At 48.0% G+C, this 26,311-nt stretch overlaps 1 protein-coding gene across 1 annotated transcript in view; it reads left to right on the forward strand.

Annotated features, from left to right (window-relative positions):
* Uck2 (uridine-cytidine kinase 2) overlaps nucleotides 1–25,336 on the forward strand; it is a 64,448-nt gene extending 39,112 nt beyond the window's left edge. The window contains exons 2-7 of the mRNA XM_057770514.1: nucleotides 10,779–10,938; nucleotides 11,675–11,771; nucleotides 15,264–15,406; nucleotides 20,027–20,124; nucleotides 22,677–22,725; nucleotides 24,403–25,336. Of these exons, the coding sequence (XP_057626497.1) occupies nucleotides 10,779–10,938; nucleotides 11,675–11,771; nucleotides 15,264–15,406; nucleotides 20,027–20,124; nucleotides 22,677–22,725; nucleotides 24,403–24,542 (687 nt within the window). The 3' untranslated portion in view covers nucleotides 24,543–25,336. The remainder of the gene's footprint in view (nucleotides 1–10,778; nucleotides 10,939–11,674; nucleotides 11,772–15,263; nucleotides 15,407–20,026; nucleotides 20,125–22,676; nucleotides 22,726–24,402) is intronic.
* The last annotated feature ends 975 nt before the right edge of the window (nucleotides 25,337–26,311 follow it).

The following is a 26,311-nucleotide window of genomic DNA, read 5'->3' on the forward strand; positions in this document are numbered from 1 at the left end:
GGACCACCCTCATGATGGTGCATGGATTGAGAAAGGGGAACTCACCCAGATGAAGGGCATTTTCCAACACATAGCCCTGGGCCAGTGAGAAAAACAGCTCTTCTTGGTGGGACCTCCAAATGTTTTTTTTTGTTTTGTTTTTTTTTTTCCTGGCCTGGTAAACCTCTCCGCCAACACAATAATCCAAAATCAAACCAAATCAGACCCAATTAAAAAGAGTCCAGGTTTAATAGATGCTAGTGCTCCTGGTGCCCCTCCCCCGAAAACAGGAAAAAGGGGAGACCACGTGTTCGTTGTCTGGGGGGCAGTTTAAATAGCCTATGGGAGTAGTCTTGACACTCCCTGGGAAGGAGGGGGTGTCAGTGTTTGGTGGGCTTTTTCAGTGTTTGGACTGAGGCAACTCCCAGGGAAGGGGCTTTGACCCCCAGCCAAACATTCCAAACTCCTTGTATATATGGATGCCAGGGGGCTGGGGTGACGCTTCCAACCAAATCCAGATGTGGAATTACTACATCATGTTATGATCTTAGGAATAGTGTTTTTAGGTATTACCATACCATTACCCACAGTGGCTGCACCATTCTATATCAGTTGTGTCTACAAAACTTCCAACTTCCCTGTCTCTAACACTCTTTCCTTGAAAGTATTCTAATGTGTGTCAAAGGCTATTTCCTTGTGGTTTTGATTTGCATTTACAGTGGGTATCAGTGTTAAGCAGCTTCCTTTGTGTTTTTGTCTATTTGCATATCTCAGGGTCATAACTGCCCGTTTTATAATCAGGTTTTTGGTTGTTGTAGTAGAAGGTGGTCTCTGTGTATTTAAGGCATCATTCCCCAGCCAATATGAGACTGCAAATACTTTCTCCCTCCCCACAGGTTCCTTTTTAGTCTGGATAGTAAGTACTCTTTGGTTTTCATGAAGCCCATCCAGCCTTCCTGAGTTTTGGTTCTCTGTGCTTTGGGCATCATCCCAAAGCATCCCAAACCCTTTGTTAGATGTTTTAGCCTCCTATGTTTCCCAAGTATTGTGTAGTTTAGCTCTTTTGGGCTCGTTTTGTTTGGTATAATGTAAGCAAGGTTTTAGCTGTGTTTGGGTAGGGCCGGCTAGGTTTTTTCAGCACAGTTAGTAACGGGTAATTTTCTTATTGGAAAGGAGGTAGCTGCTGTGTAGGTGATACTGAGTATGCAGTGTCTGCCAAGAGGGTATTGGCCTAAATGATGTAGGAGGGAGAGAATATAAGCACACATGGGGGAGTTTCGCTGAGGGGACTCCGCAGGAACCATTGCCTCTGAGACACAGGGAGGAGAACTCGAGGGAGGAGGAGGTTGTCCAGGATAGATTAGAAGCACACACTGTCATTTCTTAATTTTGCATCACTAGTTATATATGTGGCATTATTTCATCAAAGCCTTTGGGGGAGGGGCAGGAACTCCTCATTGATCTTACTAAGGCATGTAGTTTTGGGGTGTTTGAGGAGTTGTGTATGCGTGAGGGGTGTGTCTGCATACACTTACCGTGCACATGCTTGTGTGTGTGCATTAGCAATTTCCTATGGTTGGGGGAAACAAGATCTCACCTAGCAGAACACTTGATATGAAATGGAAAATAGTTCATGTATTTAAAGAAGACAAGAACTGCACAGAAGACCTTCGTCCCTGTCTTTCAGATCTGCTGTGGGTTCCTGCTCCTTTAGTGCGACCCAAAGCCGAGGCCTTTCTTGGGTGCAGCTGTGAGCCAGCAGACTGGAAGCAGAGCCTGGTTCTCTGCCCTAATGGATTCCATGGGGCACATGCAGGTCTGTCTGGCTCCTTACCACTCAGGTCTCACCTGCCCGCTGCACTCCCTGTGGGTCTGGCCTGTTTTCGGGGTCAGGAGCTGCTGGATTGGTGCCCTCTTGTGGTCTTCCTGTGACCTGTTTGGCATTTTGGGGAGGCAAACAGGATGAAGGAACCACCGAGTAATAAAAAGAGCATGAAATGGAGAAAAGATTAAGAAATTAAAAGAAAATCTCTGGGTGAGGAAGTTTTTCTTTTTAAATGTTAAGAAATTTAACCACATTAATAACAATTTCTTTACTTTTATTTTTAAAACTATGTGTGCTTTTGTATATGTGTGCACGTGTGTGGGGAGGCCCTAGCTTGATGCTGTGTCTTTCCTTGTTTCTGCTCCACCCCTGTTTTTCAATGAACTCAAGAGACTGCCTGGCCAGTGAACTTCAGCCTGCCTCTTACACTCTGTTGCCCTGCGAGTATACTGTCTCATTCAAGGATTAATTATTCCTTTGCATAGCTTAAGAGGAGCCCACCTTCCTAGGGGTGAGCCAAAGTGATTCAAAGAGCCCAACCACAATGAGGTTTCCACCCACGCCACAGACTCTATTCTCTTGACCAAGAGTTTTTCTTCTGTTGTAACAATAAAGCTTCTATGGACATTTGTATGCATTCTTCTCTCGAGTATATTTGCAGGAACATATAGTAATTACGTGATCAGTTTCTTTTGCTAGAGTAGACTTTAAAAAGAACAATTTTAGTTTCACAGAACAATTGAGCAGTAAGTATAGGAATTTCCCTTATATTCTCCCATAGGCACGGCCTCCACTCGAGTGGTGCATTCATCGCTTTGTCAACCGGCAGTGTACAGCACTCACCAAAGCCTGCCGTTCACACTGGGGTTCACTAAAGCCTGCTGTTCACACTGGGGTTCACTAAAGCCTGCTGTTCACACTTGGGTTCACTAAAGCCTGCTGTTCACACTGGGGTTCACTCCCGGTTCTGTGTCTTCTGTGGCTGGAGAAGCGCACTATTTCAGTAGCAGGGGAGCTCGCCTGTCTTGATAGCCATGAGGTAAACACAGGGACTAACTCCTAGCAGTTTCCAGTATTTAGACTGTCTCCATGTTTTGTAAGGATGAGTTAGTTTTTATGTATAGTGTGAGGTTCCAGAAGAGTTTGGGGATCTTGGAGGAGGTGATGAACAGCGAAGCCAACAAAATTGGTAAGGAAGCATCCTAGAGACCAACCTGCCAGTAAAGGATTTGAATTCTCTCAGAGTTACGAAGACCGAATAAGTTGAGTTCTCAAAGATAGTAAAGAAGGAAGAAAGGGAAAGGAGGAAGGGGGCGGCGGAGGTGCTTGGCACATCTTGTTTCCTCCCCGCCATCCTGCACTCGGGCACCAGACACCATGCTGGAAGAGAACGGAAGAGGAAATTGAAAATGAGTGTGACATGGGTGGGTCTCTGGGTGTCCAGCCCCTGTACGGGTGTGGAGTGGAAGAGCGATCTGGAAACGCTTCGTTCAGCTGAGCACCGTCGTGATGCCTACAGGAATTGTTTGTCCGTGTGGTCCGTCACTCAGAGATTCTGCAGCAGGTCCGCGGACACACTGTTCTGCCTCCTCCGTTCCTCTTCCCTTTTCCTAAGTGTGTATTGATTGTACAAAATGCCGGCTTTGCTGAGGATTTCCGTAGGTGTCTGTTCCATACTTTGGTCATAGTTGCCCCTTTACCCTCCCTTGCCCCTGCACACTGTGCGTTGTTGCATAAACAGGAGAGGCATTTCCTCAGCACAGCAGGTCCTGTAACAGGCATCTTTCTTGTGTGTAAGAAGCCGGGTTATAGAAGTGGGTGGGTTTTGTATCCTTCTGTGGCAAGGGGCCTTGTGTTTTGAGCTTCACCACCCTGTTTTTGTCTATTATCCCCAGGCGAGGTGAAGGAACTGGACCAGCCCACTATTGACCCTCCAGTGCAATCCCCCCCCCCCCCCCCCAGCTCTCAGAAAGAACCTCACCCAGTACATTGATTGACCAAGGTTAGCAGCAAGCTCAGGTCCCTTCAGTATGTGTGCGAGGCTACATTCCATATTCAGGTCTAAGGTGAGGAAGAGGAGACCACAGTAATACATTCCTTTGTGCAGAATGGTTGTTTGCAAGGGTAACGTGACCACCCGAATCACACACATGTTGCTGCCTGAGATTTTGCCTTTGCACAGCTGGTAACCAGACTGGATGACCCTAGACCTGGTTTTATGTGAGCAATGTCTTCCCGCTCCTACCTTTCTGCTTACATTGATGATGGAGAACCCCATAGCCTTGATTGCTAAGTTTGCCGCTTGTGTTTCCCTTCTCCGTGCCCACCATCTCTCTCGTGGCAGCAGTCGTACATCGTATTTGCACCTCTCTTACACACGTCCTCATGGCTGTTAGCTTGTCGCTTGGTCAGAGAGTGGGAACACTGCCATCCTTAGTCGGGCCCTCCTTTTGAATGGGCTCTGAGTTCACAGCACGATGCGAGCTCAAGTAGCAGTTGGCGTGTGATGAGCTTTGCCACACCACTCGTTTTATTCTAGAACACACCAGGGACTCCCCTGCTTTCTAGAGTGGCGGTTTGTGCCCCCTGAGCCTGTACTCAGATACCCCTTTAACCAAAAAGAACTGATCGTGGACGGAAGTGGCTCACCTTCCCCTTCATATCAGAACAGTGAACTTCCCAAGGGGCCCAGCAAGTGTGTGAGAACCTGTAGGACAGGTTACAGAGTCTTACTGACAATGCTTTCCTTCTATGTTCCATTTAAACACGTTGATATTACGCTGTGTTTGAACAGTCCTGCGGCTCCTGGGAAGAGCGAACTTTCCATTCGCTGTGAAGTGGGGTAGGCCCGGCAGTGCGTGCAGTGATTATAAGCGCCGGACCTCTTTGCAGCCTGTCTGAGCTTGCAGACAGGCCCAGCTGCTTTTAATCTTCCTCTCTGTGACATTTCCTGTTGCGTAAGAGAGGATGACAGCCATGTCATAGGTGGCTGTAGTACAGGTCCTGTGTCTTCCGGTTTCTGTTGCTGTGAAGCACCATGCTTTTGTGACCAAAAGCAACTTACTTAGTATTTGGCTTACACTTCCATGTTGCTTTTCATCATCAAAGAAAGTCCGGACAGGAACTCAAGCAGGCCAGGGACCTGGAGGCAGGAGCTGATGCAGAGGCCATGGGAGGGATAGTGCTTACTGACTTGCTCCTCATAGCTTAATCATCCTGCTTATAGAACCAGCCACATTAGGAAAATGACATACAGGTTTGCCTACAGTCTTGAGCTTTATGGAGGCATTTTCTTAATTGAGGTTCCCGCTTGTCAGGATAACTTTAGCTTGTGTCAAGTTGACATAAAACTAGGCAGCACATTCTGTGTCTATATGGGACATCCACACTTAGATAGGAGGGAGGGAGGGAGGGAGGGAGGGAAGGAGGGAGGAGAGAGAGAGAATTTTAAATAACATCCACAAACCTCAGCATGATAACTGCTTGTGTTGAGCTCTACATTTTTATCTGCTCCCCCCGATCTTGTCCTTTTCTACTTCCCATGTAGATTAGATCCATGTATGTCTTAGCGACGTAATTTTTAAAGTCCACAGGACGCTATATGTAGATACTATGTCATTTTACATAGGAGATTTGAACATCTGCAGGGGTGGGTGTCTAGAGGAGTTCCTGGAACTGATCCCATTGGGCTATGAAGGAGTCACCGTGTGTGAAATCTTCAGCATCCTTCCTGGTGTTCAGTATGTTCTGTGGGAGTGTTGATGATGTGATGTTATCCCTCAGATCTGTCTGTCTGTCTGTCTGTCTGTCTGTCTGTCTGTCTGTCTATCTATCTATCCTATCATCTATCTTTCTAGCTATGTATGTATAATAATCTGTTATCTGTTTATCTAATCTGTCATGTATCTATGTGTCTACCTATCCAATTTATCATCTTTCTGAGGGTATTTTATCACAGCAGTAGAAAATGAAGGCAGACTGTTTCCCAGAGCCCTCATCTTGTGATGTCACAGGCACATGTCAGCCTGGACGTATTCTCACATAGCATGCACCATTACTCTTAGCCCATTTGTGGTTGTTTTGCTCTCAGACTTAATTTAGCTGTGTCCATCTTTAGTTGTTGCAGGTTGATATCTGCTTAAGCTCCAGATATCAAGTCTTCACTATTCAACAGGAAGGAGGAACAAAAAGAAGGGGTGCTTAATTATTTAAAGCAGATTCCAGGAACTTTTCAATTAAGACCTGCATATTTAAGTGACTAGCATTTAGCATAATGACAGACTGCAAGGAAGGGCGGGGAATGTCAGTGCCCAGATAATGCTCAGGCCTTGAGATTTAGAACACACAGCTAGCCACCTCTGCGAAGTGTTTTAAGTGTTTTGCATTTGTTCGGCTAGAATCTAGGAGGAGAATAATCTAAACCAAGGCTGACATAAAAAAGGAGCGGTGTATGTTACGTTTAAAGGGAAGGAGGACTTCCGTTGTGTCAGAGCCCTGCCAGTTCCTGGGGATTTAAAAACCAAGTCACAGCTGATCCTTGGGCTCTGGAACTTCTTGGGTTGTTGGAATGATCTGTGGCCTCTTTGGGGTATTTGAGACCCTTATACTTCAGTGACAGTTTCGCTTCTCATTGAGATCATGTGTGTGCATTGGGGCACAGTTGGTATGCTTAGTAGTTAGTTTGCCTGCTTAGCAGGCCATGAATTTGGATCACCTGCTCCAAGATGAGATGGCATTCAGCTGCTCCAGGGAAGCATTTGACATCTTTCTGCTGTTGCCACAAGGTTGGTTTGCTCCTCTTAGAATCAATAGGTTTGAACTCTGTTCTCAGTTGTGGCCAGGGCAAATTATAGGCATTTTGATGTTCTCACATCTGTAAATTAGAGCCTCTGGGTTGTGTGGGGAACACCCCTGGCCCCCAAAGAGTGATGTAATGTCTGGGGGCCATGGTGTTTTCTTCTTGAGATGGACACCGTAGACCTTAGTGAAGACAAAAGAGTGATTGGTGTGACTTATTTACATTACCAGAGCAAAGGGACCAGATGGCTGTTTGTGCCTGGCCTTTCTACCACCAGCTGATGAGGTCAGTTGAGTTCAGGGCAAGGAAGTGAGGAGTCTGCCTGCCTGCTGATTGGCTCCTTTCCCCCACTGTGATTCTGAAGTATCCTCCCCAGAACATGACAGGAAACTTGATGGTATTGCGGACGCTGGGCAGAGTGGCCCTTAGCCAGGATGTCTCTGTGAGGCTGCTGGTGAGAATTGCCACTCCATTCCTCAAGGGACACAACCAGCCTTCTATCCCTGCAAGGGAGGGGCCACCGGAGCTCTCTGACCAGAGCTCTCTTGACCAGAGCCAATAGACATCCTGGGGGTCGGAGGCAAATGGCAAAGAGGCAGAACAGTCCTCAGTGCACTGCTCCCTCAGCAGTATTGGAACTGGCCAGGAGCATCCTAAGGATTAGCTCCCAGAAGACACACTGCTCGAAATAGAATAACCAGATGGTGTCTGGGCTGTGTGAACCATCCCTTGTATGAGGATGGATGCTTTTAGAGAAAAAGCCTTTGTTTAGGCCAGAAACCGTGCAGCAGACTCAGCAGCTGGAGGGTCCTGGTGGCTAGCTGACACTTTGGGGCTTCCCGAGGGGCAGTGAGAGCGTCCCTGAGAAAGGGCTCCGTTGTTGAGCACATCTGGTGCACTCAGCCTGTAGTTACTGGCTCCCAACAACTGGATTCTTCTGAACATAACATTTCTAGAAGTTTTGTGTGTGCATTTTCCGCTTCCTTTTTTCATAGACATTTATTATTTGCCTGCCTTTAGTTATATGACATTCTGTGATATTTAACACAAACAGTGAGCTAAGGATGTGGTGGGGCTGGACACTGTCTGCTCAGTGTTCTGGGTCCGCTGTCCCTGCCAATGTCTGCTGGAATTGGAAGAAATTTGTGGAGAATATTGGAGCTGCTACCAAACCCACTTCAGTTCTGGAGTGATAGAGAGGATTGTGTGTTTGAGCCCCGAGATTGAACACGTCATGCTTTTGCTTGTATTTAGACAGTAACTCAGAGTTGCTATAGGCCTGTCCTACCTTTTAAAAATATAAATTTCAAAACATTCTTAAGATTTATTTATTTTACTCTATGTGTATGAATGATTTACCTGCGTGTATGTCTAATGCCCAGGGAGGTCTGAAGGTGTCAGATATGTGGAACTAGAATCACAGATGATTGTTTGAACCACGATGTGGGTTCTGGGAATTGAACCCTGGTCCTCTGCAAGAGCAGCAAGTATCCCCCTCCTCACAATAGGGTTTCTTTGTGTAGCTCTGGCTGTCCTGGAACTCATTTTGTAGACCAAGCTGGCCTAAGACCACTGCCTGGCCTAAGAGCATCAGCACGTTTACCTGGTCCCTTCCTGTTCCACTGTCAGTGTGTGGGAAGTGGCAAGAGGATAAATGTTTGGTGCCCCTGCGATAAGGGTGGAGATAAACGAGGTGTGGTGTACCCCTTAATCCCAGCACTAAGGAGGCAGAGGCAGGTGGATCTCTTTCAGGCCACTCTGGTCTATAGAGAAAAGAGAATTCCAGGACAGCTAGGGATACACAGAGAAACTCTGTCAAAAGCAAAACGAACCAAACAAAAAAGGATGGAGCTATGCAGAGCTAGGCTGCACCCAAGCTCCCCTAGGCTGTGTGAACTGTGTGAACTGTTACAGGGTGTCAGAGGTGGGCCCTGACTTTGGGTGGCTGGGTTTTGGAATCCTGTCACCTTAGTGCTGACCGTCAATTGACCTTCAGACTAGTGGTTTCTATTACGTAAGGTTATAATAACCAAAATAATCTTGTTAAAAGGGCAGAGCCCAGTTTGTCACCAAAATAATAGTTATTTTGGCTCTTTTGAAGTAGGGTCCTACTGGGTAGTCATGAGAGCCTTGGTTTTCCCGCCAGCCTTCAATTGCTACTATACCCAGCTAGTGATTATTTTTAATTTGATATTGATGTTATAGGATTTATCATCATATACATACCTCTTATTTATTTATACATGCAGTGTTCAGGATTGGGCTAAGACCCTAACATTCTAGGAAAGCATTCTATTACTATTTTATACTTCAGCCTCCATCATAACATTTTTTTTTTTTTTAAAGATGCGCTGGCTAGTTTTATGTCAACTCGACACAAGCTAGAGTCATTTTGGAAGAGAGAACATCAACTGAAAAATGCCCTCACTAGAGTGGCCTGGGGGCAGATTGTTTCTTGTCAGGCCGGCTAGCTTTGACAGTTGGCAGTGGTGGTGTGGTATTACCATGGATCAAAACTATTTAATAGGCTAAATTTTTCTAAAACCGAATAGTTAATACACACATACACGCACGCACGCACGCACACACGGCTTCATAAGATATGGAAGAGTTCTTTGGCTCAGAAAAGCAGACGGGTGCAGCCCATTCTCACCACCTTCGAGTGTCGGGGTCAGATGCCAGTTCGGAGAAGGCAATCCCAGCCTGCCGATGCTGGGTGTGTGCTCATGTCTCTAGCGTTTCCAGTCTTGAATTAGAGAATTGCAAGCCCCGCCTTCCTCTGTTTGATAGCTCTTCTTTGGGGGTGGGGGAGCATCTCGGAAAATCTCCATCCTCAGGTCCAAAGTTGTTTTAAACCCTTATCTGTATAAAAGTATCACACAAAAAAAGGAAAACCCATTTTTGAATAATAACTGCACCAAACTCTTGTTCCTCCTTCAAGGTTTCTTCCTACTGGGCTGTACGAGGAGCATGCCCCATAGTGCTGTGCAGAACAGCCTGATATGTCAGATTAGGGCAACAGAAACGGCTGTTGTTCTCACGATCAGATACATCAAGCAACTTTATAAAAATTGTGGCTTTACGTTTTGGTGTGTGCTTGTTGTTAAAATCAGATGGCAAAGTTTATAAAATAACAAAACCTAGCCCAGGAGCTCTCGGGACGTGCTGTTTCTTGTCTAATGTAACAGATTAATCAGCTCCACAAGGAATGTTGAGTTATTTCTTTTAGAGCCTTTTCTTCCTAGCCATGGCTGTCCTGGAATGTACCCTGTAGACCAGGCTGGCCTCCCTCGAATTCAGGGAGTGCTGGGATTAAAGGCATGCACCACCACTGCTTGGCACTTCTGGGAGCTTCTTTTGTTATTAACATGTTTCTTTAGTGCACATGTGTCCATGTACACGGGTGTCAGAGGACACCGTGTGGGAGTCCATTCTTTGCTTCCACCACGTGGCTCCATGCGGGTCTAACCAGATCATCAGGTGGTGACCGGCACCTTTCCTCACGGAGCCATCTTGCCCAGCTGCTTTTGGTGTGTTTTGTGTCTGAAGATTATTTTTTTATTTATATGCACTTGGGTGCATCTGCATTCGTGTGAAAGCCAGAGAGTTGTTGATGTCCCAGGAGTTGGAGTTACAGGTGATTGTGAGCTACTGCACCTGGGTGCTGGGGATTGAACCTGGGTCCCCTGGAAGAGCAGCAAGCACTAACCGCTGCACCATCTCCCCAGCCTTTGCTGTGGCTCTTCCTTGCACCAGTGGAGGTGTGTAGGGGCTCAGTGCTCTGTGCTTATGCAGTAATTCTTATTCCGTTGGCCTGTCCACAGAGGATTAGCTCCACTTTCTAGTGTTTGGTGTGTTTTTACACAGGGGATAAGAAGGCGGATTAATACCTCTGTTGTCACTCACTGGCCTTCAGGAGGAGGGAGGCCGTTGCCTCCACACCTGTTAGCACTGAGTGCCCTGGGGAGTAGCATGTTGAGGACTTCGGGATCCTTAGACCTCCTTTTAGCAGGCTGGTCCTCCCTTAGCTTTTTAATTAGCCGGATATTACTTGAGCTGCTGGCTTCTTCCCTCAGCTCCTTTATAGCAAGGAGAGCAGCCTAGGGTCAGCACTTCCTTTGTCCCAGCACACTCCCACACACCTTCTCTTATTCCCGCTGTCTTCTCTCCTTACAGTCTTCTGTTTGTGCCAAGATCGTGCAGCTCCTGGGGCAGAATGAGGTGGATTACCGCCAGAAGCAGGTGGTCATCCTGAGCCAGGATAGCTTCTACCGGGTCCTCACTTCAGAGCAGAAGGCCAAAGCCCTAAAGGGCCAGTTCAACTTTGACCACCCGGGTGAGTTGGGAGTTGAGGGGTGTGTGTGTGGAAGGTGAAGCAGGTAGTGGTTGTGTTCATGAGGAAGGACTTAGCTTCTCTCAGGTCTGTTGCTGTCGACAACATAGGGGCCCAATGATGATCTTGCTTGGCTATCCTGGGTTCACAGGAAAGAATGGGTTTGGGGAGACTTTGCAGAGAGCTTATTGAAATTGTGTTGAATGAAGGTGAACCATGCAAGCCTGGGCAAAGATCCCCAGAAACAAGCACAGCTGCTCCTTTGCCTTCTGATGTGTAGCAGCCTGTACCACCACCACCCCGGCACCAGCCTATGGGCTCCGCTTGGAGAGCAGCAGGAAGGGAAGTGGGGTGTCTTGAGGTGACCTCCTGAATGAGTTTTGCTGATAGCCCAGATCAGTGTGTTGCCCCTTCAGATTATTTAGGTTTCTTGTGTTGTTGGGAATCAGCTCTTCTTGGCATGGGAGCCATGCTTAGCATATGCCACTCCCAGGACACCAGCTGACCTTTGGGAGGAGGGGATATATTGACACCAGGTTTAGAATGTCAGCAGAAAACAAAATTAGTTTGCCAGAACTCACCCACACACTCTGTTTTAGGATCCAGGGAGTGTTTGTATTTCACCGTGGGTAGACATTGACTTTGGAAGGGCAACGTGTACTGGGTGTGAAGTTTGTTGGGATTTTACGACAGGTTAGTTTAAAACCAAGAGCTGTTTTAATAGTTTGATTTCCTTCAGATGCCTTTGACAACGAACTTATCTTCAAAACACTCAAAGAAATCACCGAAGGAAAAACAGTCCAGATACCCGTGTATGACTTCGTCTCCCACTCACGGTAAGCAGGCTGGGCTAGGCCAGAGGATGTTAGCTGCTGTAGCTCAGAACATCCCAGGGGTGCACTTGGCGTCCTTCCTCCTGTCTCGTGTCTCATCTCTCCTCTCCCCACCCCCCTTTCGTAGTGTTTTTTTTTTTTTTTTTTAATTTTTTTTAATTTTTTTTTTAAGACAGGGCTTCTCTGTGTAGTCCTGGTTGTCATGGGATCTTGCTCTGTAGTCCAGACTGACCTTGATCTCAGATCCTCCTGCCTCTGCCTCCTGAGTGCTGGGATTAAAGGTGTTTGCCGCCACTGCCTGGTACCTTCCCCATCTTCAATGAGGATGTTTCTAGGAATGGCTGGATCATTTCCTTTTTCTCTCTGAAGGATGGGCTTGTTCTTTGGGCTGGTGTAAGGGATGGGTGGTATCTCAGTTAGGGTTTCTATTGCTGCGACATTACACAATGACCAAAAAGCAGGTCAGGGAGGAAAGAACTTATCCGGCTTACACTTCCACATTGCTGCTTACCACTGAAGGGAGTCAGCACAGGAACTCACACAGGGCAGGATCCTGGAGGCAGGAGCTGATGCAGAGGCCATGAAGGGGCCCTGCTTACTGGCTTGCCTCACATGACCTGCTCAGCCTGCTTTCTTATAGCATTCAGGACCATCAGCCCAGGAATGGCACCACCCACCATGGGCTGGGCCCTCCTCCATTGATCACTAATTGAGAGAACGCCTTACAGCTGTGTCTCATGGAGGCGTTTCCACAACAGAGGAGGCTCCTTCTCTCTGACTCTAGCTTGTGCCAGCCAGGACAGGCGGCGTGCTTGTTTGTTGTGATGTACATCTTTGCTCCTTAAAGAAGATGCTGTGGGGAGGACCAAAATCAGGAGAGGGAAGAGACAAAGCAACATTCTCCGCTCTCGTACTGTCATTGCTTTTGGACAGCGTGTCGAGGTATAAGGGTTTGAGACCATCAGATGCACGTCCCAAAGTTAGTCCCCGTTCTCCAGACAGTATCTCAATCAAGACAGACTTGCCTTCCTTCTCCTTTGAAGCCCCTCCCGAGGAATTCTAGAGCATAGTTAGATTCTGAGCTCTCCCTCTTGGCCCTCATGTGAGAATAAATTTGGGAGTGTTTATACTTGTCAGACACAAGTCTTCAGACATGTCTGGACACATCTTGGGACTCCGGGCCACAAGCTGCACTTTTAGGTGGCTTGTTCCCAGGTATGGTTCACTGTACTAGGCTTGTAGTGGTTTGGTAAATGTCCTGATCTGTGGGCAGTTACAAATGTCCCTGGCTTCTCATTCTTCTGATTACTCTCTGCCATTCTCCTTTTCTGTTGAATTCTTTTAAAATAGGAAATTAGACATAATGTTTTTTTTTTTTAAATATTTATTTATTTATTATGTATACAATATTCTGTCTGTGTGTATGCCTGCAGGCCAGAGAGGGTACCAGATCCCATTACAGATGGTTGTGAGCCACCATGTGGTTGCTGGGAATTGAACTCAGGACCTTTGGAAGAGCAGGCAATGCTCTTAACCTCTGAGCCATCTCTCCAGCCCCCTAGACATAATGTTTATCCCTTAGCGGATGTTCCTGTCATTTTAAACCTAGCCATCGCCCCTCCATTATCCTGTTCTACATGTCTCTGCCCTTAGTGCCTTTCTCATAGCCCAGAACTTGAGGCTGCAGCAAGGGTTGGGGAAGAGGAGGACAAGGAGAGCGTGCTGTGTAGGCTGTCTTATTCCCTCATTGGTGCCTCCTGTGGGGGGCAGATCCTGCTGTGTGGGGGACTCAGAGCAAGTTAACACCAAGAATCATGCTGACTGTATCTGTTGTACGGAACCCGCAGGGTTGTGCAGGAACAAGAGTCCACTGTAGGAACTGGAGTTACGCATGTTGGGGGCTGACTTGGAAGGGGGCAGCCAGACAGTAAGAGAAAACAAGCCTCAAACCTGACCACTGGAATAGACATTGAGGCTCATGGAAAAGTGCAAAAAAGCGCCATATCTGGCTTCCAGCCTCTAGAGTCTGTCCCTCTGTTACTATCTTTTGTATTTTGTACATTGTGGGTTTTCCTCATCATCTTCTGATTCTTTGTCAGCAGTGTGACCTGGAACCACACAAGAAGGAGATGTGGGTGAACTAGAGTTTCCTGCTGTAGGCAGAAGTGGTGATGTGCAGCCAAGTGTGAACAGCCAGTGAGACACTCCAGTGCACGGTTTTTCTTCCAGGTTCAGGGAAACACTTAGAATACAGCTGAGGGAAGACAGGGCCTGTGAAATAGTGTGAAGGAGGGAGGAAGGCTTAAAGGAGTAGAGTGGAGAGGAGGTTCATCCAGGTTGCCTGGAGGGTTGTAGTGTCTACTTGAGACTTCGATACAGGTGGAAGATACTTACGGAGGGACAGCATCCTCTTCTGTGGGCTGTTCTGCTGACCTCCCAATGTTTGCACAGAGATCTTTTGTTGCTTAAGGAACGTAAAGTAGTTTGCAAATGGTAGTTCACTTGGTAGTTAGGCAACCATAAACTCCACAGAGTTAGCGGGGAAAGAGGCAGTAGGGGCCTGTAAGGAGGTGTTGGACAGGTAGATACCTTATCAAAGGCTAAGAATTGCCCTGAAGAACAGGGGTCAGGGAAGCCCCAAGCAGGCCTGTCTGTGAGAGACCCATCCCATGACCATTTCGTAATCTGTCACCCACCTGGCTTTTGAAAAGTTGTATTTACCTTAGGATCTGCCTTGGGCTGCCCAGCTCTGTTAATGAGTTATCGGTCTATAAGGATGCCTTTGGAAGATGGGCAGAGAACTTGAACTTTGAACTTCCGTCCAGTGCTTTCTCGTTCATCTTACCATCCTCCAAAACTTCTCTTTCCCCCTCCTCATCTCTTTCCTTTGCTTCTCTCCTCCTCTTAAGGTGCCCCAGGTATAGAGGAATGGATGGGATTGTACAGCAAGAACTGAATATCTTCTAAGGTTCAGAATACTAAGTTGCAGAAGTGCCAGGCACGAAAGCATTTTTGGAGACACCTTCAGAGAAACTAGAAATCATATCTGCTTTTGTAGAGGCAAAATGACTTGTTTATTGTCTCCTGTGTATGCTGTCCACACGTACAGGCAGCTAGAGAGAATGATACCTTTACAGACACAGTGGCCTGATTGGAGAACAGCGTGTGGATGGGATACACAGGAGACGGTAACCTAGACATAGGTGTTAGAGACAAAATGTCTGTATTCTTCAACCTGTTTATTTTATTTAAAGAATGATGGTTGCCAACTCTTTCTGATTTATGGCAAAAGTTGAGAAGACCTTGTCCTAGCCTTCTTAACGCCTTCTTGTCTGTGGTGGTGACCTGGGGCCTCTGGGCCTAGGAGCCAAGCTTCTCTACTGTTTAGGTGTATAGAGGGATAGAACCCGGAACCCCAACCCAGCAGATGCTCTGATCCTCGCTGTTACCCCGGCTCCTTGGCCATTCAGCCTGTCACTGCTCTGTGCTTTGCAGGAAAGAGGAGACGGTCACTGTCTACCCTGCGGATGTGGTGCTCTTTGAAGGGATCCTGGCCTTCTACTCTCAGGAGGTCCGAGACCTGTTCCAGATGAAGCTTTTCGTGGACACAGATGCGGACACTCGTCTCTCTCGCAGAGGTGCGTTTTGTAAGCTTCAGATGGCACGTTTGGGGGCCACCTTGGGAGCAGATAGGCGGGAGCCCATGAGAGGCATGTGCACTCCTGAGTTTGAGTCCTGGACCGTCCCTTACCACTGTGTGCCACTGTGGCCAGGCCCAGCTGTGTTAAGCCCAACCTCATGACATCCTGCCACCTAGTGTTTAGTGACATTTAGGAAGGGATTAGCCACTTCTCTGTTTAGATAAAGAAAGGCGTATGAGGTCACTAAGATGAAATAAGTCTGGTTTCCTTGGGAATTGTCTAGTTAAATGCTCAGGTCTTTTATTTTCTCATGAGGCATCAAGGAAAGATGCCTTGGTCTTGGAAGTAACTGTAGGGCATCTGGGGACAGGGACCCCTATGCCCTCAGTGCCGGACCCCTTCTTCCACCATCTGCTTCTGCGCGCTCTCATTCTCTCTCCCCAGCCCTGGGGCACATTGCCCGGCAGGCTTTCCTGAGTGTGTACCTGTGCGTCCGTCCAGCCCAGGTATTCTCAGAAGTCACAGAACTGGTTGGGGAACTGAGCTCTGCCAGATGCTGAGCCATGTGCTTCCACTGGGAGCTTTTGGGAGGAGGAGGAGAAGGAGGGTCAGGCCACAGAGCCGAGGAGGAACTGTGGTGCAGGCAACTAGAGAAAATGCTCATTCCCTGTACAGACACTGAGGCCTGCTCTGAGGGCAGCATGAGGATGGAACGCACAGGAGATGTAAACAAAACATTAGGAAGTAGCCTGGGCTAGGGAAATAGTTCAGCTCAGTGGGTCGAGGGCTTGCCCAGCATCTACGGAGCCCTAAATTCAATCCCAGCATCACACAAACATGTATCTTAGATACCCGTGTTACACCCAGGGAAGTAGAAGCAGGAGGGTCAGAGATTCAAGGTCATCCTTAGGTATGTAGCAAGGCCAGTTTAGACCCTGTCTCAAAAAGATCCTAGAAGGTAAATCTGTGTTTTTGGACATTCTAGTAAATAGATTAATAATATAATCTAATATTTGGCAAGAGCTGTTAATGGAACCAGTACAGCTAAGAGAGACTAGTCTGGGTTTGCATGCTCATTTGGAGCCAACTTACCTCTGGGGGGAGGGGGCAACAAAGGTCTCACTGTGTGAAGCGGGGAGAAAGGGCAGGAGAGCCACGATACTAGTTTCGGCAGGCAGGTCCCCCATCTAGCTTTGTGACATTGATGGCTCTAGGGATACCCCGGGTTTGTGTTTCTTTATGGCGCCTCCCAACTTGCATGCATCTGTCCCAGTGTCTGACTTGTCACCTCACCGACAAGCCTAGCTCTTTCCTTGCTTTGTGGGTCATTCCCTGATGGTTGCCAAGTTAAAGAGGCAGTGTGCCATATCGGGGAAAATGCCAAGACTGCGGCTCCACTGCTCATTGGATGTGGCCCTGGGCGAGTTGTGTTCTCACCTCTTAGCCTCATTTTACTGTCCTCGAGGGATAGGTTAGGGGTGGTGCAGGACAGTGCCTGCAGCACAGTGCTTGACAGTTGATGCTCATGGGTCAGGATCTGGGAGAAGTAGGTGGCTAGTATCTTCCTCTGCAGTGTTGCGGGGACTCTGGAGAGTCTGACCCCAGGAGCCTGTGCCCTACTGGCTGACTGACTAGTCTTGCAAGTGGGACTCAATCCTAGGGAGACCTCAAAGGAAGGAGAAAAGATAGCTTCTAGGGAATCAGAACCAGCTTTGGAGTAGCTTTAAAGTCTTTGGAAATAGAGTGGGTCCTAACTCAAATCAGGTCATTAGAACTTTCTCCTTCCCTTTCTTGGCCTGAAGTGGGGAGAGGGTCTTTATATGAATATCCGATCCCTAAAGCGATGTGAAACTTGCGTTTTGAAATAGGGTTTCTCTGTGTACGAAAAACGTGTACCTAGCTCTCCCTGGGGTTCTCTTTGGCCAGTGCCTGCCTGTCCCTTGTTGTCCAGGCGGGTTGCTGTCTCTTCATCTCAGATGTATTTTTACGGCCCCCCCTCTGCCAAGCTATGTTTTCTCATGCACCATTTATTTCTACAAAATATGCTTGGCGTATGCTTGGTGGAGTGCCAGGGGCTGCAGGACAGGAGGGGCCAGTCCCTAACAGTAGTAGATACAAGGCTGGAGAACATTCTGAGAGAATTGAGTACCATGTTCCCTTCCCACCCCGTTACCCCCATCTTTCATAACTCTAATATTCTAATAAGGGAGGAATTGGTCTTGGAATCCTGAAGTGCCTAGAAAGCTCAGGCCCTCCTTGGTTCCTTTCCTCTAGGTGACCCAGTCACGCTTCCCTCTCTGCTCTTTGCTCGTCCATGCTCCTAAGCATCATAACAGGGAAGAATGGGGCATGACCTTTAGAGCTCAAAGAGCATTGCTGGCTTTGGAAGTACTCAGTGGCCAGGCAGGGAACTGGCAAGCTCGTCACTTCCTGCCCATTACTTCGTCCTTTGGGAATGATCCCATCCTGCCCGGCACATGTGTAGGGCTCAGGCTGGGATGGGAAGGGGGTAGGGCTGGAAGTGTTGGTTCTTTTGGAGTTTCCGGTTTGTGCCAAGATCATGTTCTGACTCAGCCCTTGGCCTGATTCTGCTTCCTGGCAGTACCCAAGGAGCAGAGCGTTTCAAATGCAGTGAGCCACTCTACTCTGTTTAAGGTGACATTCTTGAAGGCTTAGGGAGTTGGGTGACAGTGCTTTCTGTTATTGGATGTCTCCAGTGTCTGGGGCCCATTTCTTTGATGTGAGTCTTCTTTCTTTCCCTCTGTCCCTTTTTAACATACCAATTGCATGTGTTTGTATCCTTACCTTTCCAGTGTTCTGCAGGGTGCCCCCGCGTGCCCTCTTCCCTCCATGCAGCTTGCCCTCCTCACATTGATTTTCCCGTCAGGAGCCTCTGCTCTCCTGGAGACCCCCCACCCTCATCCCCGATTGTGCTGGCACTGCAGTTGGTACAGTAGGCTAGGCATATTGACCGTACTGTGTGCCAGCCGCCATGCTGGAGATTGTCTGTACCCCGTTTTCATGAATAATAGCTTCATCACTCAGTTTGTAGATTGCTTGCCTAACATGAACACAACTGAGGGTTTGATACCCAGCACTACATAAAAACTGGGCACAGTGGCAGACACCTGTGATTCCAGTTTTTGGGGATTAGAGGCAGGAGCTTGAGTTTAAGTTAAGTTGCGTGTCTGGACCAGCCCAGGCTGCATGAGATTCCTCCCTCCCTCAATTATAAATAGAATGTAATTTGTCTGCTTTTTGTTTAAGGAAATGAAGAAGATAGTTTTAAGGTAAATTTAAGGAAATCAGAGAGGATAATTGTCTGAAGTCACAGGAGCAGGAGTTTCTGGGGACGCGACTCACATCTAGGTCACTTTCCTTCCGGTCCACACTCATTAGCTAACCAGAGCCAAGCAGTCTTGGGCTGTGTCACTTCCTCTTGGGGTTTACTGCATGGCCCACTAGCTTCTCTTATAACAGATTAAGTTACCAGGTTGGTCTGTGCAGCAGGGAGGTCTGTGTGGGATTTGCCGTAGGGAGAAGGGCAAAACTCTCCAGGGTGCTAAAGCTGGTAGTTTCCTGTAAAGCATGCATTGTGAAACAAACCCAGCACCCAGCACTCCAAAGGCTGCACCTGATTCCAGGAGGAGCAAGCTGCTGAGCACATGCTCTAGTGCGTGCAGGAGAGATCGTGCATGCGTGCATGCATGTGTCCATGCATATATATATATATATATATATATATATATATATATATATATATATATATATATATATATATATAATCTGCTTAGTGGCATGGCTCTCCAGAATCTCATTCACAAAAACTCTCCATGTTTGTTTGCAGAGATTTGAGTCTGTTACCTCCTGTGGTAGTCTCTGGGGATAGGGGTGAAAATTTAGCAGGCTGACAAGAAGTTTGGAAGTGGCAACTGTGCAGAGGGCTGTGTAGGTTAACAGGACCTCCTGGACCTCCTTCTAGCTCACTTCTCCAAGGGGAACTGAGGCTTAGGGAGGTCAGGGCACACTGAGAATCAGGATGCCCTGGCCCTTAAAACTAGTGTTTGCCGCAGGTCACTTACTGAAAGGCTCTGAAGAAAGATGGTGGTAGACCTCTATCCCTCTTGGCTTCGGCCCACTGGTGCCCAGAGTGTGGTTTTCTCACTAAAGAGTTTTCTATTTGCAAACTTGTGTGCCCCAGGTGAGCAGAAAGAGCTTCCCCACCATTGCTATTCCTGCCCAGGAGACGGAGGGAGGTGGGTGGTTAGCTGACCAACCCCACAGCAGTGAGTCTCTGGATTGGGAGCCCAGGTGAGCATTCTGCAGCTGGGTGTTACTGCTTGCTGTTGTTGCGACTCTCTGGGGTGCCCTGATCTTTTCTGGTTCATGTTGAAATTTTGTTTGTGTGAAACAAGCTGCTAGTCTCAGCCAGGCACCCTTTTATGATAGGAACCACACTGTAGTAGAATCTGATGGTTGTTTCTGGATCCGTTGCTGCTCTGTCCTAGGGCAAGTCTCTGAGGAGTCCCGACGTCTCTGTAAGCGGGTGACCTGCAGGAGTCGGCTGTGTTACCTTGTGCGCTGTTTGCTTGATTTTTGTTTTTCCTTCTCTTACAGTGTTGAGGGACATCAGCGAAAGAGGGAGGGACCTTGAACAGATTTTATCTCAGTACATTACGTTCGTGAAGCCTGCCTTTGAGGAATTCTGCTTGCCAGTGAGTTATACTCTGTTTCTACCACGTGTACATCTTGACATTTAATGATTTAATATTTTTTCAAAAGGTTTATTTTTATTTTATGTGTCTAGGTTTTTTGCCTGTGTATGTCTGTACACCACATGCATGCAGTGCCCTCAGAGGCCAAAAGAGGGCATGAGATCCTCTGGAGGAAGAGTTAGGGATGGTCCTTGGCTGCCATGTGCATGCTGGGTCCTTCGTGAGAGCACGTAGCTCTCACCATCTAGAGATGCTGAGCCATCTCTCTAGCTCCTTCATGATGGGTTTAAAAGCCTGTAGGTTGCTGGGGTCTCCCTGGCTTGACTCTTACTCCTCTCTCTTGAGTGAGCATCTTAAAGTCCCAAGAGGTGGCAGACTAGGTTCTGTCCTGCCGCTTTTCTTCTCCTTACGGTCACCATATTTCTGTGCATCTCCCGGCATGACCTGCATTGCCTGCCTGGGAGGGCTACAGTATCAGACTTTACCCGAAGCTAGCCTGGGCTATACCTCAGCTGGCGGGAGGCTTTGGGAAGTCAGAGGACTGGTGCAGGGAGGGCACTGCCGTGGGTGGGTGATTCATTTGGGAAGTGCTGGATTATGGTGAAATCCTCTTCCTTGCCTCCCTCCTGGCACAGTTGTGCCTCCTGGAGCATCTCGAGTTCTCTAGTGAGCCGGCTTTCTGAGAACCAAAGGGGAATGGCCCTCAGTGCACAGTTAGCCAGAGAAGCACATCTCCCTGGGAGAAACCCGGGGTGTGATTGCGATTGTGGGAAGACATATTTGATTTAGGAGAATCTTGACGCATCGTGTCCTCCCTGATGGAGCAGGCTCAGGTCTGGCAAAGTTGGCCTTCGTTATTTATTATTAAGAGAAGGAGAAGTTGGGACCCAGGCTGGTTTTTGAGTGGAATCATTTGAGAAGAGTGATGCCTGGGAAGGTCTTCAGGATAATTGACTTGTTTGTGCCTTTGCTCCTTTCCTGGAAGAGATAATCCTCACCACGCCTGCTTCAGTCTGTTAGGAGGCCTTCACCTTACACCAGGCTTGACTTGATTTTCAGTCAGGGACTGGTGAACTTCCGGTCAGCCTGAGCTCTCAGCCCACCTGTTGCCCTCTTGAACGTCAGGTTTCTGGGACAGGGCTCTCAGGGCTAAGGGTCTGTTTACCTGAGCACCCCCGCCCCTGCACTCTTTTGACTTTCAGAGAGCACAAAGGGATTTCATCATTGGGAGCCAACCATACTGACATTTTGTGCGGTTTAACTCAGCTGTGGGCCCGCTGCAGGTTCTGGCTGTTTCCTGGGATGTTTGTGCTCAGGCCCACTGTCCAGCTGCTCTTGGCTCGGGGAAGGACAGTTAATTTTTCCTTAGTGGGGACCTGAGAAAGGTCTGGGGTCTGAGGCTGACATGACCCTAGGTCATATTAGGAGTCATATTAGGAGGAATGAGGACTCTCAGGCAGGCAACGAGCTTCTCATGGCATGCATGAAAAACCCGGGGGCATAGTCCAGACATTTATTTCTAGTATGGCTCATGGAATCTCGGTAAAAGAAATAAAAACAAACGCAACACACAAGGAACATGATTTCACTCTTTTAAGAATTTACTTTTTGTTGTAATGAGGAGTGAAGCTGGTCACCAAGAGGGGATTGTCTTTTCTGACTTTCACTGAGGGCTGGGTGTGAATAGTGTCACCCTCCAGGCTTCTTACAGACTCAAGGTGAACAAATCCTGTTACACATATAGTTACTATTGCTTTGCTTTGTCGGTGCTGGAGGAAGAACCCAGGGTCTTTCTCATCCTAGGCAAGAGTTCAACCATTGAGCTCGTCTCCAGCCCTTTATGTTCAGGTTTTTCTAATTAATATTGTTCCCGGTGTGGCGGCACTGAATGTGTCTGGTTTTTGCTGTAGGGAGTCTTACAGCCAGTGGTTTCCCGCCCACTGGGGCGTGGCCTCTATATTATATATGCTCGTATCCGCCCTCTTTTCCAGCCGCTCTTTCTGGTTGCTGGATTTGGTTTCTGTTTTCCATTCAAGCAGAGGATTCTGATTGTGAGTTTACCCCTAAATATAACCATCCATTCTCAATTCTGAGCTAGTGTGGGATTTCTTTTAAGCATCCTTCCACAGGTTTTAAGGTCGTGTTCTCTGCAGGTCCTAGGTGGAAACAGATGTTAGGCATTAGTGTGATTACCGGGGGAAAAGCTGGCTTTCTAGTGTGGATATAAAGTAGGCATTGGGGTAAGCATTCAGCTAAGCATTGGATTATGAGTTGATGTTTGAATCAGTTGCTTCGTGGGAACTCCTCTCTCTCTGACAAATAAAAGCCTTCACTCCTCTTCCTCACCCTCTTCCAGCATTCATATTTTAGCCCTGAAGGTAATTCCTTAGGCCTCTTCTTGTTTTCAGGTGCCTTTTTGCAGTATTGCGTTCAAAGCCTCAAGCTGCTGCTAGGGACTGATTGGCTCTTCCTTTGTGCCGTTCATTGGAGAGGGGCTCAGGTGTTTGTTCCCGAATGCCCCGTTGATGCGTTGTAAATATCTCTCTCCACAGACAAAGAAGTATGCCGACGTGATCATCCCCAGAGGTGCAGACAATCTTGGTGAGTAACCATGCAGTGTCTTCCTGTGGTCAGTACTTCTATCCACATCGGTTATAATTTGGGCACAGCGTGACCATGCAGGGTCCTGAAGTCTGTGACAGTCAGACAGGTGCTTCTGTCTACAAGTCTAGTTGTGGGAACAGATCCTTGGTCATATGTATATCGATGTTGGGGGACAGACATAATCCGGGAATCTCTGGCACTCCAGTAATGACGCTTGGACCCCTAGTATCCATGACCACTTTTCAGTGAAGGTAGACTTCCTGATCCGATGTAGGGTGATGTTGCCCTCACTCCAGGGCCACTCTTGTGAAAAGGAGTCACATGGCTCCGTGACTGTGGAATTTATATGTTTGACACATCTAGGAAGTAAGTGGCCATCCACAGCCTTGACCTAGTGTAGCTGAGTTCATCTGTTGCACAGGGCAGGACCTCATCTTTTCATTCTCTTTTATTTCACTTTTCTTTCGTTTAGCAAGTGTGTGCCCTGAGTTGTTTGAGTGTTCATCACAGCAGTGAACATCACACTGTTTTAAGGAAGCATGACGTTAGCATTCGTAACCAGGTTCAGGGAACGGACTGGATCCACTCTCCTGGAGCACACTCCGCAGTCTGTGTTAGTTTCTAACCACACTGACTCTGTGTGTTTGGTGGCCCTCAGCTTACACAGTCTAGAGAAGTGTCACGTGACGTCTTTGTCAGTCACATCAGAAAGTGGTCCTTAGTTTGGGGCTAGAGGGTGGCTCAGTGGGTAAGAGCATTTGCCCAAACATGGAAGTCCAATCTTAAAGCCAGGCATGGTGGTACACACGTTTAATCCTAGCACTCAGGAGGCAAAGTCAGGTGGATCTCTGAGTTTGAAGCTTGCCTGATCCACATAGTGAGACCCTTGTGGAAGAAAACTCCCCAAATCCTTGGCCATGGCTGGGTCTGTGTCTGTAACCCTAATACTATTTGGATTGGAAACTCTGACCCCTGGTGCCTAAGACTCCTTTTCAGTGAAGGTAGACTTCCTTCTTGATCCGATGCTGGGGCTTGTCTTCCAGCCTAGCTGTCTCCAGGTTTAGTGAGAGAGACTGTTTGAAGGGAATAAGGTGGCAACAGAAAAGGACGCACCTGCCATTGTCCTTTGACCGCCGTAGACTCTCACACGTTACCCCTCCCCACACACGTGCACACTCACACATGACACACGGCATGCACAGTACACACTTCCTTTTTGTTATTGTTAGCCTTGGTCAGTGGGCTGAGGTACCGAGTTTCTTTCTGATGCTAATGTAGCTCACTCTTCTGTGGGAAGACAGGACTTTCTGTGTTGTTGCGCTGTTTGGGACATAAGTTGATAGATGCTTAGGAAAAGGAACTTAGAGGTGATTGGTGGTAGTAAAGTCATCTTCAGTCACATCCCCACAATTTTTGGGTTGCTTAATTTATCTAGGGGGACTCTGATTAGCAGGATGTCATTCATTGGGTCTCATTTCCAGTCCTTTTAGAATACTTCGCAAAGGAGGTGTCCTATGAGCCCAGCTGGAGGGAGGGAGGCTCAGGTGACTCGCTCTAGAGGGTCAGGGCCACTTTCCTTGAAGTCTTGGCCTCTGGTTCCTGTGTGTCCTTCCGTGCATACAGACCGTGTTGCCCTCCTGCCCCTCCCTAACACTGTTGCTCTCTGCTCCACAGTGGCCATCAACCTCATCGTGCAGCATATCCAGGACATCCTCAACGGAGGGCTCTCCAAGCGGCAGACCAACGGCTATCTCAACGGCTACACCCCTTCTCGCAAGAGACAGGCATCAGAATCCAGCAGCCGGCCACATTGACCCCTGTGCCCTGACTCCAATTCCCAGCCCCCAGCTCCAAGCCGCAGGAGGGTCGAGAGGCTTTGGTCATCTGTACATACGCCTCCTTTGAAATTACTGTATTTAAGAAAACACCACGAAGATGAATTGCCTTGATTTTCTTGTTTTCCTTTTTTGTACTTTGGAACAGCAAATCAAACAGAACTTGACCCTGAGCTTAAGTGACAAACTGTGCCAACTACTACTGGTGATGCCTAATTATGACTCCAACGTGTAACCAGTTATAAATACACACATACATACATATATATAAAAGGATCTATTTTTGTGTAAATGTACAAATACTGTAAAGCTGTTTGCCATAAGTATTCTACAGGAACCTGTGCGTGGGTGTTGGGCCTGGAGCCCCACTCAGCAGGGCTCTATGTTCTGGCATCTGGGGAGCCACGGGGGGTGGGTGGTCGATTGGTTGATGTCCCTTGCTCTCAGCACCCTGGGCCTCAGTAGGGATGGGACTCAACTCTCAAGGCCCCCCTGAGAGATGTCCCCTCCTTGAAACTGGAGCTAAGAGAGATACTTTTTTTTTTTTTTTTTTGATGGGGGTAGTTGAAATTAAACTTGATCTCGACTCAAAAACTCAATCTCAGGGAAGAGGCCCACTGAGGAAGACCAATCTGGCTGCCTTTCTCCTTGCCTCACTCTGGCCCTGTCAGCCTGGGTGGCCCCACACCTCCATCCTTCCTCTGCTGTCTGTCTCCTAGGAAGCCAGAGCTGTCTTTTCTGCTCTGGGGAGTCGGGGGGGAGGGGATTTTATAGGATCTCTTCCTGCAGGAAAAGAGAGATAGGTGGTGGGAAGGGTGGGACTGTGACCCTTGGCATGTTTAAGGAAGAACTGCCTCCTAGGGAAGTGAGTGGTCAGGTTGTCTGGACACATTATTGGCTAAGGAGCGGCTCCTTGCAGTCTGGGCTTTGGTTAAGGACATCTGGTGTTGACCACTGACAGTGGCTTAGAGGATGCACCTGGGAGTTCCACCCATGGAGCTGTTCAGTGAGACGAGGACAGTGTGTGTCTCTTACCCGAGAGTCCCACGAGAGCAGTGTTGTCAGGGTGATTGCCTGAGTCCCACCGTCCCATGTTAATGTGGTGGCTGCCCAGCAGGAAGGGGCTAGGAGAAGGGAACTATTTCTTAGAAGATATTAAGGGAGGGTATTTAAATCATGGGTACCTAAACTGGGGTTTTATATTGAAGATGCCCAAGGTAGGGGCTTTCAGCTTTCTTGAACACTTCCTCTTGGTGGGAACTCCTTTCTGGAGGAAGCTGATGTGCTGAGAAGAAAACTGGAGAAAATGGGGACCAAGCGAGAAGGGACAGGTGTGTGAGATAGAGGCCTCAGAGCCAAGGACTGTCATGTTGGTGGTCGCCATCCTGCAGTTTGTGGGCCACATGCTTAGTTACTGGTATCTGGACACTGCGGAGCCTCCTCTGTAGTTCAGCCTCTGAGCTTCTTACCCCGTTCCTCTCCAACCTGGCTGAGGTTTCCTCGCTGTTTCAGCACCGTCCAGTTCCCCAATCAGGATTCAAATTTGCCTCCAACTCCAATTTTCTATTTAAAAGACATGGACCTAGGCCTCCATAGAGCTTTGCCATTTTCCTGAGGCACCGCGAGGCCGAGGTGCAGGCTCTGCAGCAAGTTCCCATGATGGTAGCTGCTGCTGGAGCATTCAGCTCAGGTACCTGTGGGGAAGGCACACACTCAGCAAGACAGGTGTGTCCTAGAGTGTCTGGGGG

The sequence above is a fragment of the Chionomys nivalis genome, chromosome 5 (genome assembly GCF_950005125.1).
Source record: "Chionomys nivalis chromosome 5, mChiNiv1.1, whole genome shotgun sequence".
Lineage (NCBI taxonomy): Eukaryota > Metazoa > Chordata > Mammalia > Rodentia > Cricetidae > Chionomys > Chionomys nivalis.